Source organism: Hyperolius riggenbachi, chromosome 7 (assembly GCF_040937935.1).
Source record: "Hyperolius riggenbachi isolate aHypRig1 chromosome 7, aHypRig1.pri, whole genome shotgun sequence".
Classification (NCBI taxonomy): Eukaryota; Metazoa; Chordata; class Amphibia; order Anura; family Hyperoliidae; genus Hyperolius; species Hyperolius riggenbachi.
Genome location: NC_090652.1, coordinates 5,563,915 through 5,589,798, shown reverse-complemented (window position 1 = coordinate 5,589,798; position 25,884 = coordinate 5,563,915). Strand labels below are relative to the sequence as shown.

Below are 25,884 nucleotides of genomic sequence, written 5' to 3'. Positions count from 1 at the left end.
TAAATACATAATAATAATATGGTAGGACATTAGACTATGACTATGGTAGTGATTACATTATGAGCTCCTCTGATGACAGTTAGTGACATGACTATGTACTCTGTAAAGTGCTGCAGAAGATGTCAGTGCTATATAAATACTTAATAATATGGTAGGACATTGGACTATGACTATGGTAGGATTAGCGTGTGAGCTCCTCTGAGGACAGTCAGTGACATGACTATGTACTCTGTAAAGTGCTGCAGAATATGTCAGTACTATATAAATACATAATAATAATATGGTAGGACATTAGACTATGACTATGGTAGTGATTACATTGTGAGCTCCTCTGATGACAGTTAGTGACATGACTATGTACTCTGTAATGTGCTGCAGGAGATGTCAGTGCTATATAAATACATAATAATAATATGGTAGGACATTAGACTATGACTATGATAGGATTAGAGTGTGAGCTCCTCTGAGGACAGTCAGTGACATGACTATGTACTCTGTAATGTGCTGCAGAAGATGCTTGCACTATATAAATACATAATAATAATATTCTCATGCATCCCGAGTGTTGCTATTGGTCAGTGATGCAGCCTGTTTCACTTATTGACCAATGAAGGCATGGAGGAGGGGGCAGACCAGATTTACAGTTACTCTTTAATGTCTCGTACACACAATGATTTTTTTTTTTTGGCAGATTTACTACCAAATCGATTATTCAAAAAAATTGATTGAAACTGTACATCAAGTAATTGACACTCCATCACACACCATACAATTCTTGATAAAGTTGGTGTGAAATTTCCAACATGTCCAGTCTCCAAAAATCAGGAAAAACAAACAAACCAGGAAATTTGATTAGATTTGTCGATCTAAAACAAAGAAAAGCTCTTGAGTTTTGGAACAACCAATCAAAAATGATGAAATTGGTGAAAAAAATGGATCTTTTAATTGTATGATGTGTGGCCACCTAGGGTTAGATATGGGTAGTGGAGGGTTCTGTGTGAGAGCAGACTACTGTCGGGCTAGTAAAAAAGGGCGCACAGGGATAGTGGACAAAAAGGGTGCCGCCATAGACTGCAATGCAAAATATCGGCTATTCGGCGCCCGGCAGGAAAAAAGGGCGCCCGAGAAATAGCGGTTACAGGGATCGTGTTATCAAAAGTTTTCGTTTACAAAATAAGGTTTATAACAAATATCGTTTACAAGTTCGTTTTGAGTTTGTGTTATACTTATTTTCTCGTTTTTAAATTTCGCTTATATCCGTTTTAACTTATTTTTAGTTTTAAAATTTCGCTTACAAAAGTATAACAACAAAATTTTCGTTTACACTTCTTTGATCATTTAAAAATTTGTTTTCATATGTATAATGCTTAAAAAGAATCTGTATTGTTAAAAATCGCACAAAAGTAAACATACCAGTGCGTTAGGGCATAGGTTCTCAACACGTGGTACGCGTACCCCAGGGGGTACTTCTGATGGTTCCAGGGGGTACTCAGGCTTGATAAACTTAACCAAGAATAACAAATGTAGAGTTTTAGAAAATTATAAATCTTATTTTAACAACACCAAATTTGTATTTTAGCTAGTTAAGAGCAATAGTAAATGCTTGGATATGGTTTAAAACCAGTTATCATGTACTACGATTAAATATATATTTGTCAAGGGGTACGTGTGATAATGTTTACTATGCTAGGGGGTACTTGGTGAGTACAGGGTTTTAAAAGGGGTACATACCAATAAAATGTTGAGAAACACTGCGTTAGGGGACATCTCCTATTACCCTCTGACACAATTTTGCCGCTCCTCGCCGCATTAAAAGTGGTTAAAAACAGTTTTAAAAAGTTTGTTTATAAACAAACAAAATGGCCACCAAAACAGGAAGTAGGTTGATGTACAGTATGTCCACACATAGAAAATACATCCATACACAAGCAGGCTGTATACAGCCTTCCTTTTGAATCTCAAGAGATCATTGTGTGTTTCTTTCCCCCCTGCAGTTCTCATGCACTGAAGTTTCAGGCTGCTTGTTTCTTCCTGCAAACAGCTTTGCCCTTGTCTGTAATTCTTCAGTATGTGAAAGCCCAGCCAGCTCAGAGGACGATTTATCCAGCTTGTAAAAGATAAGAGAGAAGAGAGAAGCTGCTCTAATCTAAATAACACACAGGCAGTGTGCATAGAGGGGCCTGGAAGGGGGAGTTCATAGCAGAACCACAACACTGAAGAACTTGGCAGCCTTCCAGACACAGGCCTGACAAGTCTGACAAGAGAGAGATAAGTTGATTTATTACAGAGATGGTGATAGTATAAAGTGCTGCAGTAAGCCAGAACACATTAGAATAGCTTTTTGAACTTGTAGGATGATAAAAAACAGGATGCAATTTTTGTTACGGAGTCTCTTTAAATACCGTTTTCAACCTTATTGTATTAGAAATACATCGCTTTTGGTATTAACTTTGTTTTTACTCTTATAATGTGTTGATTATAGTTACTAAAATATCGCTTTTAATATTACTGTTATTTTAAGATTTCTAATGCGTACATGATTGTAAGGCTATCTATTGTATTGTATATATTTATATATACTTTTCTCTATTTATAATATTAATGTATATGGGATTTTAAGGCTATTTTAAGGCTATTTATTCTATTACAAATATATAAATTATTTTATTCAAGTTATTTGTAGAGAAGATAAATTATTTTATTCATGTTATTTGTAGAGAAGTATTTTAAGGATTAAATATATTATTGTTTATATGTGTTTAGAGTGTTTGTGCGGTGGGGGTGGTTAGGTTTAGGCATTATCAGGGGGGTCTAGGGGTTAGGGATAGGTACAGGGAGGGTTAGGTACAGGGCCGGATTTGTACTTTTTTCCGCCCAAGGCCAATTATACCATCTGTATGGTTGTTATCTCTGTGTGCCCCAATGAGAATTTGCCTTACTTTCCATCATTGGTGTCACAGACAATAGCTATTTTAGTAATATGCGTATAGATTAGAAGTTATATTTTGAAATTTTATGTCATGCTTGCCATGTCATTAATGATGGACCCATTGCGTCACCATGAGAGTTATACTGATGTATACCTGCAGGATAGAGCTAACAGGTCTTGCAGGGATGGCACAAGTACAGGACAGAGAGTTCAAAGGTTAAATCTGTTCTTGTAGATAGGGATGACTGCATAGAACAGCTTTCCTGCCCCTCACTGAGCCGCCCCTAAACTTCTGGTGCCCTAGGCCATGGCCTATGTGGCCTTGCCAGAAATCCGGCCCTGGTTAGGTATAGTTACAGTATAACATATGCAACCAGGGGGTCTTAGGGTTAGGCACCCCCAGGGGGGTCTTAGGGTTAGGCACCAACCGGGGGGGGGGGGGGGTCTTAGGGTTAGGCACCACCAGGGGGGTCTTAGGGTTAGGCACCATCAGGGGGGTCTTAGGGTTAGGCACCACCAGGGGGGTCTTAGGGTTAGGCACCACCAGGGGGGGGGTCTTAGGGTTAGGCACCACCAGGGGGGTTCTTAGGGTTAGGCACCACCAGGGGGGGTCTTAGGGTTAGGCACCACCAGGGGGGTCTTAGGGTTAGGCACCACCAGGGGGGTCTAGGGGTTAGGGATAGGTACAGGGAGGGCTATGTGTGAGAGTAAGGTTAGGTATAGTTACAGCACAATATATGTAATATATACAATTTATTAAATTATATATATTTAAACAAAGAGGGGTCTAGGGGTTAGGGATAGGGATAGGGAGAGATCTGTGTGAGCCTACAGTTTGGTATAATTACAGTAAAATATCTGTAAAACCTACCATTGCAATGCTATGCTTAATAAAAGTGTAAATATCGTTTTTGTTATAGACGCAATTTGATGTTTTTTTTAGAATTCGTTTATTGTTATAGACGGTATAAAACTTACAATTTCGGCTATACCCCGCGCCCTTTTTTCCAGGCGCCCTTTTTTGATACACGCGACTACTGTTTCATTATTGTTATAAACAATTTCATTCGCCAATATTACGATACTATACACCATCCACACTTTAAAAACAAAGAATATCAGTAAATATTAACGATAATTTTTATTAACTAAATCGATATTACCCTTTTTTTGCCTCGCGCCACCCTTTTCCATGCACATGAACATGTGTAGATAATAACAGAGGTCACAGGGCAGGGAGTCTTTCTGTACGGTCACACAGTGTTTGCACAGAGCCGCCGTCCCTGCAGCCAGTGTGATGTGGGTGACACGTGCTCTCCTGTCCTCCCCTGTCCGCTGGCTCAGGGCCTGGCACACAGGACGGGCACAGGGGACAGATGGTGCTGCGGGAGGCCTGAGCTGGTGATTAGTACACGTTGGAAGTCATTTCTAATGCCCTGGAGGCTGCTGGGAGATCTCTGTCTGACAGCAGATCATTGTGAGGACACGGTATATACTGCAGGAGGTGCGACGCACGCACTGCATGCTGGGAAACTCGCTCTGCTACCCGCCACTCACTAATACTAACATCCAATGCCCACTGCAGCTAAACATATTATTATTAGTCACTGTGAAAAAGACATACAACATCCTGGTGGTTTTTATTGATGTTCTTGACCCCATTTGCAAAGTACGGCTTAAAGGACAACTGTATTGAGAAGAATATGGAGGCTGCCATATTTATATCCTTTTTATATAATACCAGTTGCCTGGCAGGCGGCAGTCCTGCTGATCTATTTGGCTGCAGTAGTGTTTGAATCACACACACCAGAAACAAGCATGCAGCTAATCTTGTCAGATCTGACAATAATGTCAGAAACACCTGATCTGCTGCATGCTGGTTCAGGGGCTAGGGCTGAAAGTATTAAAGGAAAAGGATCAGCAGGATAGCCAGGAAACTGGTATTTCTTAAAGGGAAATAAATATGGCAACCTCCACATCTCTCTCATTACAGTTGTCGTTTAAAAGGTGAACACACACAATACAATAAAATGATGCAATTTTACAGCAATGTGATAAAAATTATCGGATTTCCACAAAAATTGAAAGCTTCTTTTTTCTGCTCAATTTATCTGAAAATTGAATGGTGTAGGCCGTAGGGTAAATTGTCAATTTCTTAATGTATACACCCAACAATTTTTTTTACAGTTTTCAAACTTTTTTTTTTCCACAATTGGGGTAAAATTGATTTTGACAAATGTTACAAACAATCAGAAAAATTCATTGTAATCCTTGAATTAAAAAAAACAAAAACTGTATGGTGTGTGGTCACCTTTGGTTTTAAACATAAGATATTGGCAGGTTTTAACTTTGGCATGTCTCAAAAGTAAGACCCACAATGCAACATTTCAGGATAGTGGGTGGAGCCTCCTTGGCTTGGCGATCGGCAATCACAATGGAATCACCCACGGTGTGAAACAACCCTAAGCGATTTAGACATGCGATTCGCTTATTCTAGCGGTCCCACTAAACCCCGCCCCCCACACACACACACCTGACACTTAAGCCCCGTTCACACTTGCGTTTTGCCATGCAAACGGACCGGATCCTAATCGGATCCAATCCGGATCCGGTCCGTTTGCATCAGGCATGCATCAGGCTGCTATCCGGATCCGTGGGCAAAAAATAGTGAAATTTTAAGAAAAAAATGTTGGGGTCAGCAGGTGCACCTGTAGAATCAGGTTCCTCCGCTGTAGGCCTCACCTCCACCTCCGACATTCTGCCAAACAGCTCCAGCACGTCTGTCACTGCTGCTCCACTCCAGACATGCTTGGCCCATGTGTCCCCATCCGAAATGGCCGCTTGGATACGCATAGGAAGTGGGGTAGAACGTCAGGTTTTTGTAGGCAGTGTGTTCTGTGCCTTCCGTTCCCCATCGGTTTCTGTGTTCCGGATGGTGCTGTCAGGCTCAGGTCCGGCTCCGGTCCGGGTGCGTGGGCCGGAGATCCGGACCCAAAAAATAGCGCAGGTTGGAAAAGTGTCCGGATCCGGTCCGGCTCCGATACGTACGGAACGGACACGTGTGAACGTCCGCATAGACTTTGCATTGCTATGCGGAACGTACGTTCCGTTTGCACAGTATAGGGTCCGGATCCGATCAGGGAACGCTAATGTGAACCGGGCCTTACCTGTGCAGCTGAATGCTGCACCATTGCCGACCCGGTGTATAGCTATGTTAGCAGAACATTGATTGCCAATTATCCGCCACCTGCTCCGCTATACGATAGAAAAGCCCTGACACCCAATGTACTCAGCCGATGCCGCTGTGAGCGCCAATTATATTGTCGCCATACACTCACACGACTTCCAGTCCAACGCAGATCGCTGCAGGCCACCACAGGAGCCGTACGGTAAGGTAGGCATGAGCTAGAGAGGGCACTTCCGGCGAAGCTAACGCAACCTGGGGGGTAGGAACTCCGCCCATAGACTTTCATTGGGCTGTGGTGGGGTGCAGTAAATTTACTGCCCCAGTCAGTGTGCAGGTGGTAACTGACCAGTTCTTGGCGAATCAAAATGGAATGTGTGCAGAGAGCTTACCTCCAATATACATATGCAGTTTCAGCCGCTTTCACACTTGATGCATTCATTTGCACCAGAAAAGCACATAGCTTCCAACTATCCCTCTTTAGGAACCCCTGTCCCTCTGTCCCTCTTTGGGAGCCCTGTCCCTCTGTCCCTCTTTGGGAGCCCTGTCCCTCTGTCCCTCTTTAGGAACCCCTGTCCCTCTGTCCCTCTTTAGGAACCCTGTCCCTCTGTCCCTCTTTCCTCCTCATTTGTCCCTCTTTCAGGACTTCGTCCCTCTTTCTATGTAAATATATATATTTCTCTATTAAAAAAATGTGTTTGATTGACTGGGGGTGTGTTGGGGGCGTGATCAGGGGTGTGGCAGGGGTGTGGCTTAAGTGTCCCTCTTTCTCATCTCAAACAGTTGGGATGTATGTTTACATTGATATTGTTCTTTTTTTCAAAAGTTAATATGAAGGAAATTGAACCAGGATAGAACAGACCAGTGTGGTATGAATCGTAAAAGAAAATATTTGTCTTATGAAATCTTTATAGTCTGTGTGACTAGGGGTGTACCGGGGGTGTGGTTAGAGGTGTGGCAGGGGCGTGGCTTAAGTGACCCTCCTTCGTAACTCAAAAACTTGGGAGGTATGGTGAAGGATTAAAATGAAATGGAGCCTTAAGGTGGCCACACATGATACAATAACATGATCCAATTTTACAGCAATTCGATAAATATGATCGGATCTCACGAAAAAAATCGAAGCCTTTTTTTTTTTTTCATTCGACTGAAAAATCCGATCGGATTCCCCATTCTTTTTCAATTTTTATCGATCCGGAATACTGAAAATTTTTCTTCAATTTCTCTAAAGATTGTATGGTGTGTGTTAGATTGTCACTTTATTAATATACACACCCTAGCAATTTTCTCAGAGTTTCCAATCGTTTTTATCATAACTGGGGGAAAATTGAACATAGGTGTGGTACATTGGTCATGTTTTTGAAATCTTACAAATCAGTCAGAAAATTTGATTACAATTCTTACATTGAACAGATATTTAAAAAATTGTATAGTTTGTGGCCATCTTTAGGCAAGATAGCAGTCTTTGCTTACCGCTGATGGTTACCTGGCTTTTCTAGTAATGCTGGGAATACACAATGCATTTTTTCGGTCAATTGTTCGTCCGATCGATTTTCGATGCGATTTTCCGGTCGATTTCCCGCTCGATTCTCTAGTCCTTTCTTATCTATTTCCATTCACTTCTATAAGAAATTGATCAGAAAAATGATCAAAAATAAGATGGGACATGTTGGAAGTTATCTATCGAACCATTATATAGGTCTGCTATACACCAGTAGCTCTGGATCCTAGCCTGGCTCACAGGGGCAAAAAGAGATAATTTGCATATTTAGTAGAGGTGCATTGTGGGTAACCACAAATGTTCACTTAAAAGGCCTCTGTCGCGAAAATCTTAAAATTTAAAATATATACAATTAAGATGTATATTTCTTCCAGAGTAAAATGAGCCATAAATTACTTTTTTCCTATGTTACTGTCACTTGCAGTAGGTAGTAGAAATCTGACAGAAGTGACAGGCTTTGGACTAGTCCATCTCTTCATGAGGGGTTCACAGGGATTTCTTTATTTTCAAAATGCACCTAGTGAACGGCAGTTGCTCCGTCTAATTGCCAAAAAATTGTACGGTGAGCAGGGAGGCTGGCCAGCATCTTTTCATAAATCTTTTTCAGGTAATGTCTTTATAAAGAATAAAGGCCATGCTGAGAATCCCCCATGAAGAGATGGACTAGCCCAAAACCTCTCGGTAATGTCAGATTTCTACTACCTACTGTAAGTGACAGCAACATAGGAGAGAAGTAATTTATGGCTGATTCTACTCTGGAAGAAACGTACTTCTTATTTGTATGTGTTTTTAAATTTTAAGATTTTTAAGCTGAATTATTGCAAGTTTCCTTCTGTTTTAAGAAGGCAAATTGCACCTATTGAACCATCTATCTGCTGAAAAAATGTATGGTGTATTCCCAGCGTAAGATTTGGTGGTGATTAGCATCCACCAGGCCCCTATACTCTGTCCAGGCCCTAGGCAAGTGCCTAGGTTTGCCTTGTGGATGATCCATCTCATAGTTGCACATTACCGCTGCAGTGCGACCACACAGTGAGGCATGCAGTACAATGAAAATATGCCTGTTCTGGGTGGAATGCAGTCAAATCACACATACCCTTGCATCGTCCTTATGGAACCCACCGTACTATGATGCACCTCGATCAATGTGATAGCCCCAGGGCCGCCTTCAGGGCCTCACAGGTGGGACTGCAGTATGGGGCCCGAGTGAGTCTGGGGCCCGGTGACCAATGCCAAGCACATGGCCACTAGCTGCAATCCAGTCACAGAATGTACAGACTGTCAGTGGGTGTGGCTGTGTTCACCTTGGCCGGCTGATTTTGCATTGCGATTTTTTGAGATTTTGCCAGTCTCATTTCGGTGAATGAGAATTGCATTGCGGAGAAAATGCTGCATGCAGCCTGTTTGGGATTGTCGCAAATCGCAAGCCCTGCTGAAGCACTGCAGTGAGAGTAATCCCATAGGATTACATGGGTCACAGTACTTTGCTGAAATCACCTTAAATATAGGAGCTTCTCCTTAAAGGGGCACTATGGCGAAAAATTGTAAAATTTAAAATATGTGCAAACATATACAAATAAGAAGTACGTTTTTCCCAAAGTAAAATGAGCCATAAATTACTTTTCTCCTATGTTGCTGTCACTTACAGTACGTAGTAGAAATCTGACAGAAGCGACAGGTTTTGGACTAGTCCATCTCATCATGGGGGATTCTCAGGGATTTATTTATTTTCAAAAGCAGTTAGTGAATGGCAGTTGCTCTGTCCAACTGCCAAAAATTTGTGTAGGGAGCAGGGAAGCTGGCCAGCATCATTGTTTAAATTCTCTTTAGGAAATATATTTATAAAGAATAAAAGCCTTGCTGAGAATCCCCTATGAAGAGATAAACTAGTCCAAAACCTGTCACTTCTGTCAGATTTCTACTACCTAGTCTACTGTAAGTGACTGCAACATAGGAGAAAAGTAATTTATGGCTAATTTCACTCTGGAAAAAACGTACTTCTTATTTGTCTAGTTTGCACATATTTTAAATTTTAGATTTTTTCGCCATAGCGCCCCTTTAAATATATGGGGGAGAGGGGGGGGGGGGGGGGATTAAGGGGGGGTCCAGTAGATTTTCCCAGGATGGGGCTCAGAAATTTCTGATGGCAGCCCTGGATAGCCCCATAGGATTACCACTACATCTGCAGCGTGTTTGTGCGATGCAGCAGCGGACTGCAGTACGTTACTGAATGGTAGATGGGAACAACAGGTGAGAAAGTCCGAGCAGCGGGAGGAAGGAGACTCCTGACAACAATAGTAGGACTTGCCAGCTCTGTGGTACATAGCGGCGGATGCAGCGAGAGATAGGCCTAGGCCTAGTCTAGAGGTATAAGGCCTGGGCCTAGTCTAGAGATATAAGGCCTGGGCCTAGTCTAGAGGTATAAGGCCTGGGCCTAGTCTAGAGATTTAAGGCCTGGGCCTAGTCTAGAGGTATAAGGCCTGGGCCTAGTCTAGAGATATAAGGCCTGGGCCTAGTCTAGAGGTATAAGGCCTGGGCCTAGGCTGCTGAACTAGTCAGCGTGTTGTTTTCCTCTTCATCTGAGAAGTTTTATATAAGTAGAGTTTATTGCCTGAAGATTGTGTGTTTGTTGCTGCACAGAACATGGAGGGCCGCAGGGTGTGTATGATACTCAGCTCAGCCTGCATGTTCCTCTCCCAGGAATTCCGGGAATGAGGCCTAGCGACCCCACACATCCAATAACCCTGCCCCTGCTTCCTGTCTGTGGGGCGCCCTGCTATTGTCAGAGAGCTCTGTGTCATTCCCAGAGACTCCCGTGCAGTGACAGCAAATCTCCTCATATAGAACCATGGGCCATATGTCACACCACACACATCTATCTACACACACTGCTGATTATTATTATGTACAGTAGTCATGTCACTGAAGGTCCTCAAAGGAGCTCACAATCTAATCCCTACCATAGTCAGTCTAATGTCCTACCATATTATTATTATGTATTTATATAGCACTGACATCTTCTGCAGCACATTACAGAGTACATAGTCATGTCACTGACTGTCCTCAGAGGAGCTCACAATCTAATCCTACCATAGTCATAGTGTAATGTCCTACCATATTATTATTATGTATTTATATAGCACTGACATCTTCTGCAGCATTTACAGAGTACATGTCATTTAACCAGATCGCAGCCAGGGCACTATCTGCATGGAGTCTGTATGTTCTCCCCGTGTCTGTGTGGGTTTCCTCCAGGCACTCCGGTGTCCTCCCACATCCCAAAAACATACAGATACGTCAATTGGCTTCCCCCTAAAATTGTCCCTAGACTACACTATACATACATAGACTATGACTATGGTAGGATTAGATTGTGAGCTCCTCCGAGGGACAGTTAGTGACATGACTGTGTTCTGTACAGCGCTGCGTAATATGTCGGCACTATAGAAATAATTAAAATAAATAATAAATAAATAAAACCCGATCATTATTATGATGATGTATTTATAATGAATGACATTTTATAAAGGAATGGTCCTCAGTATGTCCCTTTATTCCCGTCAGCCACTTCCCCTCGGGTTTCGTCAGAGCTGGAACAGGCCCGCCCCCAGACAAGCGGAGAGGAGGAGTTACAGCTGCAGCTCGCCCTCGCTATGAGCCGGGAGGTGGCGGAACAGGTGAGTGAAGACAGCGCGGCTCACTGATACAGAATGGAAGTGTTGGTTGCTATAGCAACAAGGCAGGCAGTTACTTTCAGTGGTAGCCAGAGCAACGTATAAAGTCTGCAGTGCTCAGTGTTGGCTGAAGGCTAGCGGTCCCCGTTAACACGTATTTCAGTTTCTGATCTAACACTGCCCATTATTGGTACAATATTTTCATTAGATTTGATAACTGAGTCAGATTTTTACAATCGATTATACATAAAACCACACAGTATGTGGAGACAATCAATGTAAAACCGTTCTATGCTTGGTTGGAATGGAACGTTTTGTCTATCGGAATGTTGGATTTTGCAGTCGTATCTGAAGAGAGAAAGTGACACAAGTGGCCGTTTTTTTTTGAGCAATCGATACTTACCTGCAGATTGCTTTAGATCTTTATCAAATGATCGCATCCAAGGAAAATATTGTACCGTTAGTGGGAAACTTAAGAGGCGAGCAGAGCTTTCATACATACAGTGGATCATTTATTTTACTCTAATCTCTAATTTCTTCTGTGCCTAACATGAGGAGATGGAATAGTCCGAAAACTGTCAGGTCTGATTTTTACTGCCTATTGTAAATGACGTAGGAGAGAAAACATTTGTATTAAGACACCTGAAGTGAGAGGGTGTGGAGACTGCCATATTTATTTATTTTTAAACAATACCAGTTACCTGGCAGCCCTGCTGGTTTCTTTGGCTGCAGTAGTGTCTGAATCACACACCATAAACAAGCATGCAGCTAATCCAGTCACCCTTTAGTCACCTGATCTACATGCTTGTTCAGGGGCTGTGGCTAAATGTATTAGAGGCAGAGGATCAGCAGGCCAGCCAGGCAATGTGCATTTTTTAAAAGAAAATAAACATGTCAGTCTCCATATCCCTCTCACTTCAAGCGTGCTTTAACTATCCTTAAAGGGAACCTGAAGCGAGTAAAATTATTTAAAATAAACACACGACGTAGCTGCAAATGAATATTACATACTTACCTCACCGTCAGTTCCTCTCAGAAGCTCACCGTTTTCTTCTTACAGTGATCCCTTCCAGTTCTGACAATAGGTTGTCAGAACTGAAATATACCAGTTGCTGCCAGTTATATATCAGCAGCTGTCAGTTACAACTGAATGTGCAAGGTAATGTCCATGTGTCCCTATGGCTCAAGTGGGTGATATTACAGTGTAACAGTGTGCTGACCAGGAAGCTGTTATGGGGTAATGGCCATTTTAAAAATGGAGGAGGGAGAATTCCCTTGATCACAGTGGTCAAAAGGGACGCAGGAGAGGAGAAAGAGACTGAGTAGTAGACTACACAGGAGGTAAGTATGACCTGTGTATGGTTATTTTGACTTTTTATTTTGAGTTCAGGTTCTCTTTAAAGCTTATATTATATCACATACTGTCACTCACAGTCTCTACAATAATCACTGTATGTTATTATTTACAAATAAGGCAAGCCGCCTTTGTGAGAAGTCATTATCAGGTTATAACGTTTTTTAGTTTATATCGATATACTGCATCAGATTGGACATCACATTGGGCTCTGGTTGGTCCGTGTGTCTTTTCCTTCTGATCGTCCAGTCTTTCCCATTTCCATACAAATCTCCCCCACTGTCACCGATCCCACACCCTGTGCACTGCCCAATGGGCGGGCACTCGTTAGTTTTGTGTTACCTGTAATAACGAGCTCAGCTGTAGTCTCTAACTTCGCTCGCGTTCACACAGGAGGAGCGTATCCGCCGCGGAGACGACCTGCGGCTACAGATGGCGCTGGAAGAAAGCAAGAAAGACACCATCAAGGTCCCCAGAAAGAAAACGGTGAGGACCTTTATTGTACCCGCCCACACTCACGTTTTTATCCATATCGATTGGAATATATAGTGACTGTGTGTGATCTGCAGTGTTTTGCACATACACCCTTTTTGTATGACTCCTTTTTATTTCCTGGCTTGTGATTGACGGTCGATCTGGTGGCCATTTAATAGCGTCTAGTCACCTTATCTCGGCTGTCATTAGTCAGCAGAGTGCTATGGAAGGATCAGGATCCAGTGACCATGTGATCACTGTGGGCCAATCTCAGGGTCAGAACTGTAAAAGGGAGTTTTCCCCATTGGTACTTTGGGAGAGAAGGGAAGCCACATATACGCAGAGATGTATTAAGATGCAATAGGGCCCTAGGGAAGGTAGTAGATTTGGTCCTACTTGTGGCCTTTCTGGTAGGCTGAAGTAGAGAGAGTAGGGATGCTCATTCGGATTCCGCAGAAATGCAATTTCCAAAATTTCAATCGGAAATTGCAAGTGCGGTAGGCGGATTTCCGCCGGAAATCGCGGAAATTTCCGCCGACTTTAACATCAATTTTCTCAAAAACTATAAAGTCTTTTTGAAAACTTTTTTTTGCATCTTGTTCACAAGATTCAGTTCATTAAACCCTGAAAATTTGGTGTTTCTAGGACTTACTGATTTCTACTGTAATGTAAAATGCCGAAAATCTGCATCTGCCTATTTTCTGCATTTTACATTACAGTAAAAATCCGCCGACTTTAGCGGTTATTAGCAAAGCCCCCGTAAGTCCTAGAAACACCAAATTTTCAGGGCTTATTAAACAGAATCTTGTGAACAAGATGCAAAAAAAAAGTTTTCAAAAAGACCTTATCATTTTTGAGAAAATCGATGTTAAAGTCGGGCGGAATTTCCACAATTTTTTCCGGCGGAAATTCCGCATCGGAATGCGGAAATTGGTAGCGGAAAGCGGAATCGGTAATTGGCAATGGCGGAATGCAGATTTACCGAGGAATCGGAAATTGGCATTTCCGACCATCCCTAGTAGAGAGAGGTCAGAGAAGGTGACTGGTGGGGCCCTGGACACCCACTGGGCCCCAAGAAACTGCCTAGGTTGCCTGGTGAATGATCCTCCTCTGCATATAAGTAGGTAACAGCAGACTCTGAGGAATGTGTGAGCTGTACAGGGCCATTATGCTCCATTCTTTATTCTCGTATAGAGGGTAACCCTTGTTTCCTGCCTTTATTTCCCATCAGCATCAGCCGCCCTCATTGTTGGACCTGATGGACGCTTTACCTGCCGGGGCTCCGCCTCCCCCGAAATCCGAGTCCTGGGCAGCAGCGTCCGTGCCGAGATCCAACAGCCAGCCGGACCCCTGGGGGGCAGCCGTCTCCTCTCCCACCTCCACAGACCCCTGGAAGTCTCTCGGTAAGAGTTCATTGTGTATTCCTGAAGGTCAGCGTACGGCGGCCATTTTATTCACATTATTATTTACTGTATTTATAAAGCGCCAACATATTACGCAGCGCTGGACATTACATTACATACAATGATACAGAGGATGACAGGCGTAACAAGGTTATACAGCATAGGACAGAGTTATACGAGGCAAACGGTACAAGCAGGACTGGTTCTCTCATGAAGCAAGGTGAAACATTTGCATCAGGCACAGAGAATACAGGGGTGGCATGTTTGTACTGTGTTTACACTAACAGCATGCAGTCAGAGTAGGAGGGGAAGCAAGAGGAGAGCGAGGTGAAGAGGTCATCATTGGGGAAAAGCAGCTGGTTGTGCTGTGTGAGGAGTCTGATAGTGAGTGAGGAGGGGGGAGGCAGGAGAGCTTCATTGAGGAAAAGCAGCTTGTTGTGCTGTGTGAGGAGTCTGACAGTGAGTGAGGAGGGGGGAGGCAGGAGAGCTTCATTGAGGAAAAGCAGCTTGTTGTGCTGTGTGAGGAGTCTGACAGTAAGTGAGGAGGGGAAGGCTGGAGTGCAGCAGTGTGTCATTTGCAGGGGCGTAACTAGGCCCCACCGGGCCCCCCTGCAAAATTTCAGAGCGCCCCCCCCCCCTCTCTCCCTGGGGCCCGCTCGGGGCCGTGGTGTGGGAGCTGGAGGGGTGGCAGCATGAGGGGAAAGCCTTGGCCACAGTCGGCGGGGAGAGGGGAAGATCCCCCCCTCTCCCTCACCTCGGGGCTCTCCCCTCTGCACTTCCCTCCAGCTAACGTTATACTGTGGGCAGCGGGCAGCGGCGGGCAGATACATACCTTCCTTGCGTTCCACCACATAATCTTCGCTCTGGCGTCTGGCGTCACTTCCGGAAGTGACGTCATAGGCCAGAGTGAAGATTATGTGGTGGAGCGCATGGAAAGTATGTATCTGCCCGCCGCTGCCCGCTGCCCACACACTGTAACTTAAGCTGGAGGGAAGCGCAGAGGGGACAGCCCCGAGGTGAGGGAGAGGGGGGAACTTCCCCTCTCCCCGCCGACTGTGGCCAAGGCTTTCCCCTCATGCTGCCACCCCTCCAGCTCCCACACCACGGCCCCGAGCGGGCCCCAGGGGGTGGGGGGGGGCGGGCCCCCCCACAGGCGCAGGTGCTGCAGGGCCTATCGGTACGCCAGTGGTCATTTGACTTGCACAGCAGAAGGGAGGAGGTGGCACTGATGTCCTGAGTGAGGAGGAATGGAGGCTGGCCGACTGGCTGAGGGTGAGCAGTGTGTTATTGTGTTGAGCTGCAACATGTCATGTCTCAAGTTGTTGCATATTACAAAGCATAATACCATTACGTAGAAAAACTCACACCGCAACAACTGTATAATATGTCATGCAAATTATCGGGTGCTGTGCAATCTTTGCAAATTGGGAAGGGGAGGCGCAGGCGCATCCTCAGGGTCGAACTGGGCCGCTATGAGCTCAGGATTTTCCCTGGTAGGCCTTTTAATTACACTGACGTCACGTGACATCAGTGTCCCCGGGGCCCTGAGAACTGCAGGGGGGGAGCACAGCGCAGGAAGGAAGAGCAGCGGCGGGCACAGAGCAGTCTCCCCCCCCCCTCACCTGGGTGCCCCCCTTCCACGCTTCCCCCTCTCTCCAGACCAGAATCAATGTACGCAGCGGCAGCGAGCGGCGAACAACTTTCTACTTCCTGGTTCCAGCTCTGCGTGCCGCTGCTGAACAGTTCCTGGTAAATCAAGATAGTGTTTATAGCACTATCTAGTGGTGTAAAAGTAAAATTACACACACCATATTTATAACTACAAATTAATAAAATGAATCGCTTCCAAAGGCCACCCCACATCCCCTAAACACTTTACATAAATAGTTGAATTAGGGACTCAGGTTTTTTTTTAATATGTATTTTATGAGGGTATATTACTATTATATTATGGGCCGGACACAAAAAAACAAAAACAGAAAAATTACACCTATATTTCCAAATAATATATCGTCGCCATACATTGTACTAGGTACATCATTTAAATGTTGTGATAGCCGGGCCTAACAGGCAAATAAAATGTGTGAATTCTATTTATAGTAGCATTGCTTATTTTAAAACTATTAAGGAAGAAATTGGAAAACTAGTGTGTGTTTCCATTTTTTTCTTGTTTTTACCTATAAAAATGCATAGAAAATGAAGTAATTACTGAAAACAATTATCACCCCCCAAAAAGCCTAATTTGTAGTGAAAAAATCAAGGTGTAGATGATTTGTTTGTGATAAGTAGTAATAAAGTTGTTAGCGATCGAAAGGGAGGAGTGCTGTCAAGTGAAAATTGCTTTGGTTCCTTAGGGTAAAAAACCCGTTGGGGGTGCAGTGTTTAATATGTATGCTGTGTAGCCATTTACAAATAACAGTGTTTCTTGCCCTGGGCACATCAGACAGTTTTGTTTGCAGATGCTGGTCGCATGGAGTCAGCTGCCTGTTCTGTACAGAATTGTCACACAACCACACACTGCGGGATCCGCCCTGGCGTGACGTTACGTATGGCAGGGATGCATTCCTCAACTCAGTCGCAGAATAGCTGCAAAAACTGTCTGTCTGCAATCTGAAGGTTGTTCTAAAGCCTTGACAGGAATTTCCTCGCCTGACCACATTCCTGTCTCACTTTCTGCTGTAAGAGAAAAATGATGGCTGCATTTACACTCAGCATGGCTATACTAATGCACCTGAGAGCTCCCCTTATCTCATTATATCCAAAATGGGGTGTGTGGCCTAGTGGCTAAAGCTGGCCTATCATAGTCTAATGTCCTACCATCATATTGTTATTATGTATTTATATAGCACTGACATCTTCTGCAGCACTTTACAGAGTACATAGTCATGTCACCGACTGTCCTCAGAGGAGCTCACACTCTAATCCTACCATAGTCATAGTCTAATGTCCTACCATATTATTATTATGTATTTATATAGCACTGACATCTCCTGCAGCACTTTACAGACTACATAGTCATGTCACCGACTGTCCTCAGAGGAGCTCACAATCTAATCCTACCATAGTCATAGTCTAATGTCCTACCATATTATTATTATTATGTATTTATATAGCACTGACATCTTCTGCAGCACATTACAGAGCACATAGTCATGTCACTGACTGTCCCCAGAGGAGCTCACACTCTAATCCTGCCATAGTCATAGTCTAATGTCCTACCATATTATTATTATTTATATAGCACTGACATCTCCTGCAGCACTTCACAGAGTACATAGTCATGTCACTGACTGTCCTCAGAGGAGCTCACAATCTAATCCTACCATAGTCATAGTCTAATGTCCTACAATATTATTATTATTATGTATTTATATAGCGCTGACATCTTCTGCAGCACTTTACAGAGTACATAGTCATGTCACTGACTGTCCTCAGAGGAGCTCACAATCTAATCCTACCATAGTCATAGTCTAATGTCCTACAATATTATTATTATGTATTTATATAGCACTGACATATCCTGCAGCACTTTACAGAGTACATAGTCATGTCACCGACTGTCCTCAGAGGAGCTCACAATCTAATCCTACCATAGTCATAGTCTAATGTCCTACCATATTATTATTATTTATATAGCACTGACATCTTCTGCAGCACTTCACAGAGTACATAGTCATGTCACTGACTGTCCTCAGAGGAGCTCACACTCTAATCCTACCATAGTCATAGTCTAATGTCCTACCATATTATTATTATGTATTTATATAGCACTGACATCTTCTGCAGCACTTTACAGAGTACATAGTCATGTCACTGACTGTCCCCAGAGGAGCTCACACTCTAATCCTACCATAGTCATAGTCTAATGTCCTACCATATCATTATCATGTATTTATATAGCACTGACATCTCCTGCAGCACAATACAGAGTACATAGTCATGTCACTGACTGTCCTCAGAGGAGCTCACAATCTAATCCTACCATAGTCATAGTCTAATGTCTTACCATATTATTATTATGTATTTATATAGCACTGACATCTCCTGCAGCACAATACAGAGTGCATAGTCATGTCACTGACTGTCCTCAGAGGGGCTCACACTCTAATCCTACCATAGTCATAGTCTAATGTCCTACCATATTATTATTATTTATATAGCACTGACATCTTCTGCAGCACTTCACAGAGTACATAGTCATGTCACTGACTGTCCTCAGAGGAGCTCACACTCTAATCCTACCATAGTCATAGTCTAATGTCCTACCATATTATTATTATTATGTATTTATATAGTACTGACATCTTCTGCAGCACTTTACAGAGTACATAGTCATGTCACTGACTGTCTTCAGAGGAGCTCACACTCTAATCCTACCATAGTCATAGTGTAATGTCCTACCATATTATTATTATGTATTTATATAGCACTGGCATCTTCTGCAGCACATTACAGAGTACATAGTCATGTCACTGACTGTCCTCAGAGGAGCTCACACTCTAATCCTACCACATTCATAGTCTAATGTCCTACCATATTATTATTATGTATTTATATAGCACTGCCATCTCCTGCAGCACATTACAGAGTACATAGTCATGTCACTGACTGTTCTCACTGGAGCTCACAATCTAATCCTACCATAGTCATAGTGTAATGTCCTACCATATTATTATTATGTATTTATATAGCACTGACATCTTCTGCAGCACTTTACAGAGTACATAGTCATGTCACTGACTGTCCTCAGAGGAGCTCACAATCTAATCCTACCGTAGTCATAGTCTAATGTCCTACAATATTATTATTATTATGTATTTATATAGCGCTGACATCTTCTGCAGCACTTTACAGAGTACATAGTCATGTCACTGACTGTCCTCAGAGGAGCTCACAATCTAATCCTACCATAGTCATAGTCTAATGTCCTACAATATTATTATTATGTATTTATATAGCACTGACATCTTCTGCAGCACTTTACAGAGTACATAGTCATGTCACTGACTGTCCTCAGAGGAGCTCACAATCTAATCCTACCATAGTCATAGTCTAATGTCCTACAATATTATTATTATGTATTTATATAGCACTGACATATCCTGCAGCACTTTACAGAGTACATAGTCATGTCACCGACTGTCCTCAGAGGAGCTCACAATCTAATCCTACCATAGTCATAGTCTAATGTCCTACCATATTATTATTATTTATATAGCACTGACATCTTCTGCAGCACTTCACAGAGTACATAGTCATGTCACTGACTGTCCTCAGAGGAGCTCACACTCTAATCCTACCATAGTCATAGTCTAATGTCCTACCATATTATTATTATGTATTTATATAGCACTGACATCTTCTGCAGCACTTTACAGAGTACATAGTCATGTCACTGACTGTCCCCAGAGGAGCTCACACTCTAATCCTACCATAGTCATAGTCTAATGTCCTACCATATCATTATCATGTATTTATATAGCACTGACATCTCCTGCAGCACAATACAGAGTACATAGTCATGTCACTGACTGTCCTCAGAGGAGCTCACAATCTAATCCTACCATAGTCATAGTCTAATGTCTTACCATATTATTATTATGTATTTATATAGCACTGACATCTCCTGCAGCACAATACAGAGTGCATAGTCATGTCACTGACTGTCCTCAGAGGGGCTCACACTCTAATCCTACCATAGTCATAGTCTAATGTCCTACCATATTATTATTATTTATATAGCACTGACATCTTCTGCAGCACTTCACAGAGTACATAGTCATGTCACTGACTGTCCTCAGAGGAGCTCACACTCTAATCCTACCATAGTCATAGTCTAATGTCCTACCATATTATTATTATTATGTATTTATATAGTACTGACATCTTCTGCAGCACTTTACAGAGTACATAGTCATGTCACTGACTGTCTTCAGAGGAGCTCACACTCTAATCCTACCATAGTCATAGTGTAATGTCCTACCATATTATTATTATGTATTTATATAGCACTGGCATCTTCTGCAGCACATTACAGAGTACATAGTCATGTCACTGACTGTCCTCAGAGGAGCTCACACTCTAATCCTACCACATTCATAGTCTAATGTCCTACCATATTATTATTATGTATTTATATAGCACTGCCATCTCCTGCAGCACATTACAGAGTACATAGTCATGTCACTGACTGTTCTCACTGGAGCTCACAATCTAATCCTACCATAGTCATAGTGTAATGTCCTACCATATTATTATTATGTATTTATATAGCACTGACATCTTCTGCAGCACTTTACAGAGTACATAGTCATGTCACTGACTGTCCTCAGAGGAGCTCACAATCTAATCCTACCGTAGTCATAGTCTAATGTCCTACAATATTATTATTATTATGTATTTATATAGCGCTGACATCTTCTGCAGCACTTTACAGAGTACATAGTCATGTCACTGACTGTCCTCAGAGGAGCTCACAATCTAATCCTACCATAGTCATAGTCTAATGTCCTACAATATTATTATTATGTATTTATATAGCACTGACATCTTCTGCAGCACTTTACAGAGTACATAGTCATGTCACTGACTGTCCCCAGAGGAGCTCACACTCTAATCCTACCATAGTCATAGTCTAATGTCCTACCATATCATTATTATGTATTTATATAGCACTGACATCTCCTGCAGCACAATACAGAGTACATAGTCATGTCACTGACTGTCCTCAGAGGAGCTCACAATCTAATCCTACCATAGTCATAGTCTAATGTCTTACCATATTATTATTATGTATTTATATAGCACTGACATCTCCTGCAGCACAATACAGAGTGCATAGTCATGTCACTGACTGTCCTCAGAGGGGCTCACACTCTAATCCTACCATAGTCATAGTCTCTGCACAGAGAATTTAAATGTGTGCATTAAACACCAAGTGAACACCTGACACAACTGGCTGAGCAAATTTGGCCTGATTGGCTATTCATGAGGCAATGCTCATGCAAATATGCATTTGCTTTCGCATGCCAACTAATGCAGGGTCCATTGAACCAATGCCGCAAAGCGGTTTGCCCTGCGGGAATTAGTTCATGCTATACAGCACTATCCAGGAGCGCCTCGGGGAGGCTTCCCAATGCCTGTCTTCAGAGGAGCTCACACTCTAATCCTACCATAGTCATAGTGTAATGTCCTACCATATTATTATTATGTATTTATATAGCACTGGCATCTTCTGCAGCACATTACAGAGTACATAGTCATGTCACTGACTGTCCTCAGAGGAGCTCACACTCTAATCCTACCATAGTCATAGTGTAATGTCCTACCATATTATTATTATGTATTTATATAGCACTGGCATCTTCTGCAGCACATTACAGAGTACATAGTCATGTCACTGACTGTCCTCAGAGGAGCTCACACTCTAATCCTACCACATTCATAGTATAATGTCCTACCATATTATTATTATGTATTTATATAGCACTGCCATCTCCTGCAGCACATTACAGAGTACATAGTCATGTCACTGACTGTTCTCACTGGAGCTCACAATCTAATCCTACCATAGTCATAGTGTAATGTCCTACCATATTATTATTATGTATTTATATAGCACTGACATCTCCTGCAGCACATTACAGAGTACATAGTCATGTCACTGACTGTCCTCAGAGGAGCTCACACTCTAATCCTACCATAGTCATAGTGTGATGTCCTACCATATTATTATTATGTATTTATATAGCACTTCCATCTTCTGCAGCACATTACAGAGTACATAGTCATGTCACTGACTGTCCTCAGAGGAGCTCACAGTAAAACAGCAATGGAGTTAGTGGCCTTCATTGCTCATGCAAATATACATTTTCTTGCGCATGCCAAATTATGCAGGATCAAAAACCAATACCACAAAGCGGTTGCCCTGCGGGAATTAGTTCATACTACATTAGCACTATCCAGGAGCGCCAATGTCTCGTGATAAGCCAATTAGGCCAAATTTGCAAAGCCAGATTTGTCAGGTTATAACTTGGTTGATACACACATTTTCTCTTTGTTGTAATCTATATTTTTATGTGTATCTGATGAAATAATCTTAAGGTGGGTACACAGGTCAGATAAAAGTCTTTGGAAAATGAAAGATCACAGACCAATTTTACCCCCTTTCATCAGTGGCGGCTCCAGGAAATTTTTTTAGGGGGTGCTATGCAGGTGCTGGACCAATTTCCGGGGGAGCTGACGAGCGGCAAAAAATGGGCGTGGCTACAACCTGGCGAAAAAATGGGCGTGGTCATGACCGGATGAGGGCGGGGCTAACTGTAATTTAAAGTGAACCCAGGGTGAGAGTGATATGGTGGCTGCCATATTTATTTCCTTTTAAACAATACTAGTTTCCTGGCAGCCCTGCTGATCTATTTGGCTGTAGTGTTGAACTGAATTACACCAGAAACAAGCCATGCAGCTAATCTTGTCAGTTCTGACAATATTGTCAGAAACCCCTGACCTGCTGCATGCTTGTTCAGGGTCTATGGTTGAAAGAGGCAGAGGACCAGCACGGCAGCCAGGCAACTGGTATTGCTTAAAGGGAGATAAATATGTCAGCCTCAATATTATTCTCACCTCGGGTTCCCTTTAAAAGTGCAACGCAAAGACAGAGGGCCCAAGTTTTGGTGACCCTTTTCCCAGAAAATTCACATAATTGTGCGGGTTTTCTCAAGAAAATACACGTAATGTGAGCAGATTTTAACAAAAAACACGTCCAATGACCCCAATATGCACAATCGTTATCAGATATGGCTCCAATATGCACAATCGGTAGCAGATATGACCCCAATATGCACAATCGGTAGCAGATATGACCCCAATATGCACAATCGGTAGCAGATATGGCCCCAATATGCACAATCGGTAGCAGATATGGTCCCAATATGCACAATCGGTAGCAGATATGGTCCCAATATGCACAATCGGTAGCAGATATGGTCCCAATATGCACAATCGGTAGCAGATATGGTCCCAATATGCACAATCGGTAGCAGATATGGTCCCAATATGCACAATCGGTGGCAGATATGGTCCCAATATGCACAATCGGTGGCAGATATGGTCCCAATATGCACAATCGGTGGCAGATATGGTCCCAATATGCACAATCGGTGGCAGATATGGTCCCAATATGCACAATCGGTGGCAGATATGGTCCCAATATGCACAATCGGTGGCAGATATGGTCCCAATATGCACAATCGGTGGCAGATATGGTCCCAATATGCACAATCGGTGGCAGATATGGTCCCAATATGCACAATCGGTGGCAGATATGGTCCCAATATGCACAATCGGTGGCAGATATGGTCCCAATATGCACAATCGTTATCAGATATGGCCCCAATATGCACAATCGGTAGCAGATATGACCCCAATATGCACAATCGGTAGCAGATATGACCCCAATATGCACAATCGGTAGCAGATATGACCCCAATATGCACAATCGGTAGCAGATATGACCCCAATATGCACAATCGGTAGCAGATATGACCCCAATATGCACAATCGGTAGCAGATATGACTCCAATATGCACAATCCGTAGCAGATATGACCCCAATATGCACAATCGGTAGCAGAAATGACCCCAATATGCACAATCGGTAGCAGAAATGACCCCAATATGCACAATCGGTAGCAGAAATGACCCCAATATGCACAATCGGTAGCAGAAATGACCCCAATATGCACAATCGGTAGCAGATATGACCCCAATATGCACAACCCGTAGCAGATATGACCCCAATATGCACAATCCGTAGCAGATATGACCCCAATATGCACAATCCGTAGCAGATATGACCCCAATATGCACAATCAGCATCACCTGAAAAAGAAAAGAAAAACCCATTTACTCACCTACAGCCAGAAGACCTTCTTTCCCGACCTCCTGTCCCGAGTCCCGACCTCATTGTGGCGCGCAGCGCCCGCGCGCCCACGATCCTCTTCCTTCCCGACGTCACGACGAGACTTCCTGCCTGCATGCAGAGAGCAGGGCTACGGGAAAATGGCCGCCCGAAGCCATGCACTGCAGACTCGAAGTCTGCAGAACAGGGCTCCGGGCGGCCATCTTACCGTAGCCCTGCCTGCTGCTCCGTGCTGCCGCTGTGTGAACTGACTTGGCGTCTTTTAGACGCCTGAAGTCAGTTCACTCCAGGGGGTGCTTTGGGGGTGCTTGGACAATTCTAGGGGGTGCTCGAGCACCCCCTTGCACCCCCCTGGCGCCGCCCCTGCCTTTCATGTAGTATGAGAGCCACACCTACACAGTCTATTCTATGGAGCTGCACTTCCCATCAGACAGAAATTTTACCCCCTTCCATGTAGTATGAGAGCCACACCTACACAGTCTATTCTATGGAGCTGCACTCCCCATCAGACAGAAATCTTACCCCCTTCCATGTAGTATCAGAGCCACACCTACACAGTCTATTCTATGGAGCTGAACTCCCCATCAGATAGAAATCTTACCCCCTTCCATGTAGTATGAGAGCCACACCTACACAGTCTATTCTATGGAGCTGCACTCCCCATCAGACAGAAATCTTACCCCCTTCCATGTAGTATGAGAGCCGTACTCTACACAGTCTATTCTATGGAGCTGCACTCCCCATCAGACAGAAATCTTACCCCCTTTCATGTAGTATGAGAGCCGTACTCTACACAGTCTATTCTATGGAGCTGCACTCCCCATCAGATAGAGATCTTACCCCCTTCCATGTAGTATGAGAGCCACACCTACACAGTCTATTCTATGGAGCTGCACTCCCCATCAGACAGAAATCTTACCTCCTTCCATGTAGTATGAGAGCCACACCTACACAGTCTATTCTATGGAGCTGCACTCCCCATCAGACAGAAATCTTACCCCCTTCCATGTAGTATGAGAGCCATACTCTACACAGTCTATTCTATGGAGCTGCACTCCCCATCAGATAGAAATCTTACCCCCTTCCATGTAGTATGAGAGCCACACCTACACAGTCTATTCTATGGAGCTGAACTCCCCATCAGATAAAAATCTTTGCAAGATGCTGCACACATGCAACAGATCAGTATCTGCAAAAGATCTGTTCCTGCTAAAGATCCGTTCCTGCAAAATGCATTCATAGTATATGACATCTGCAGATCCCATACACACCTTGTTTAACTGACATTCATCTGCAGATCAGACAATTATCTGCCGATCTGAAGTTCCATCATGGTGGATCTGATCTACAGATAATTGTCCGTTAAACAAGGTGTGTATGAGATCTGCAGATATCATAGACTACAGTGGCGGACATACGGCCGTGCAGGCCGTGCCGCCGCACGAGG

General features: G+C 43.3%; 1 protein-coding gene across 4 annotated transcripts in view; it reads left to right on the top strand.

Annotated features, from left to right (window-relative positions):
- The window catches only part of EPN2 (epsin 2), a 123,243-nt gene that overhangs the window by 59,912 nt on the left and 37,447 nt on the right, over window positions 1–25,884 (top strand). For all 4 annotated transcript variants that reach the window (XM_068243510.1, XM_068243511.1, XM_068243512.1 and 1 more), the window contains exons 3-5: window positions 11,179–11,291; window positions 13,036–13,128; window positions 14,348–14,519. In XM_068243510.1, coding sequence (XP_068099611.1) covers window positions 11,179–11,291; window positions 13,036–13,128; window positions 14,348–14,519 — 378 coding nt within the window. The remainder of the gene's footprint in view (window positions 1–11,178; window positions 11,292–13,035; window positions 13,129–14,347; window positions 14,520–25,884) is intronic.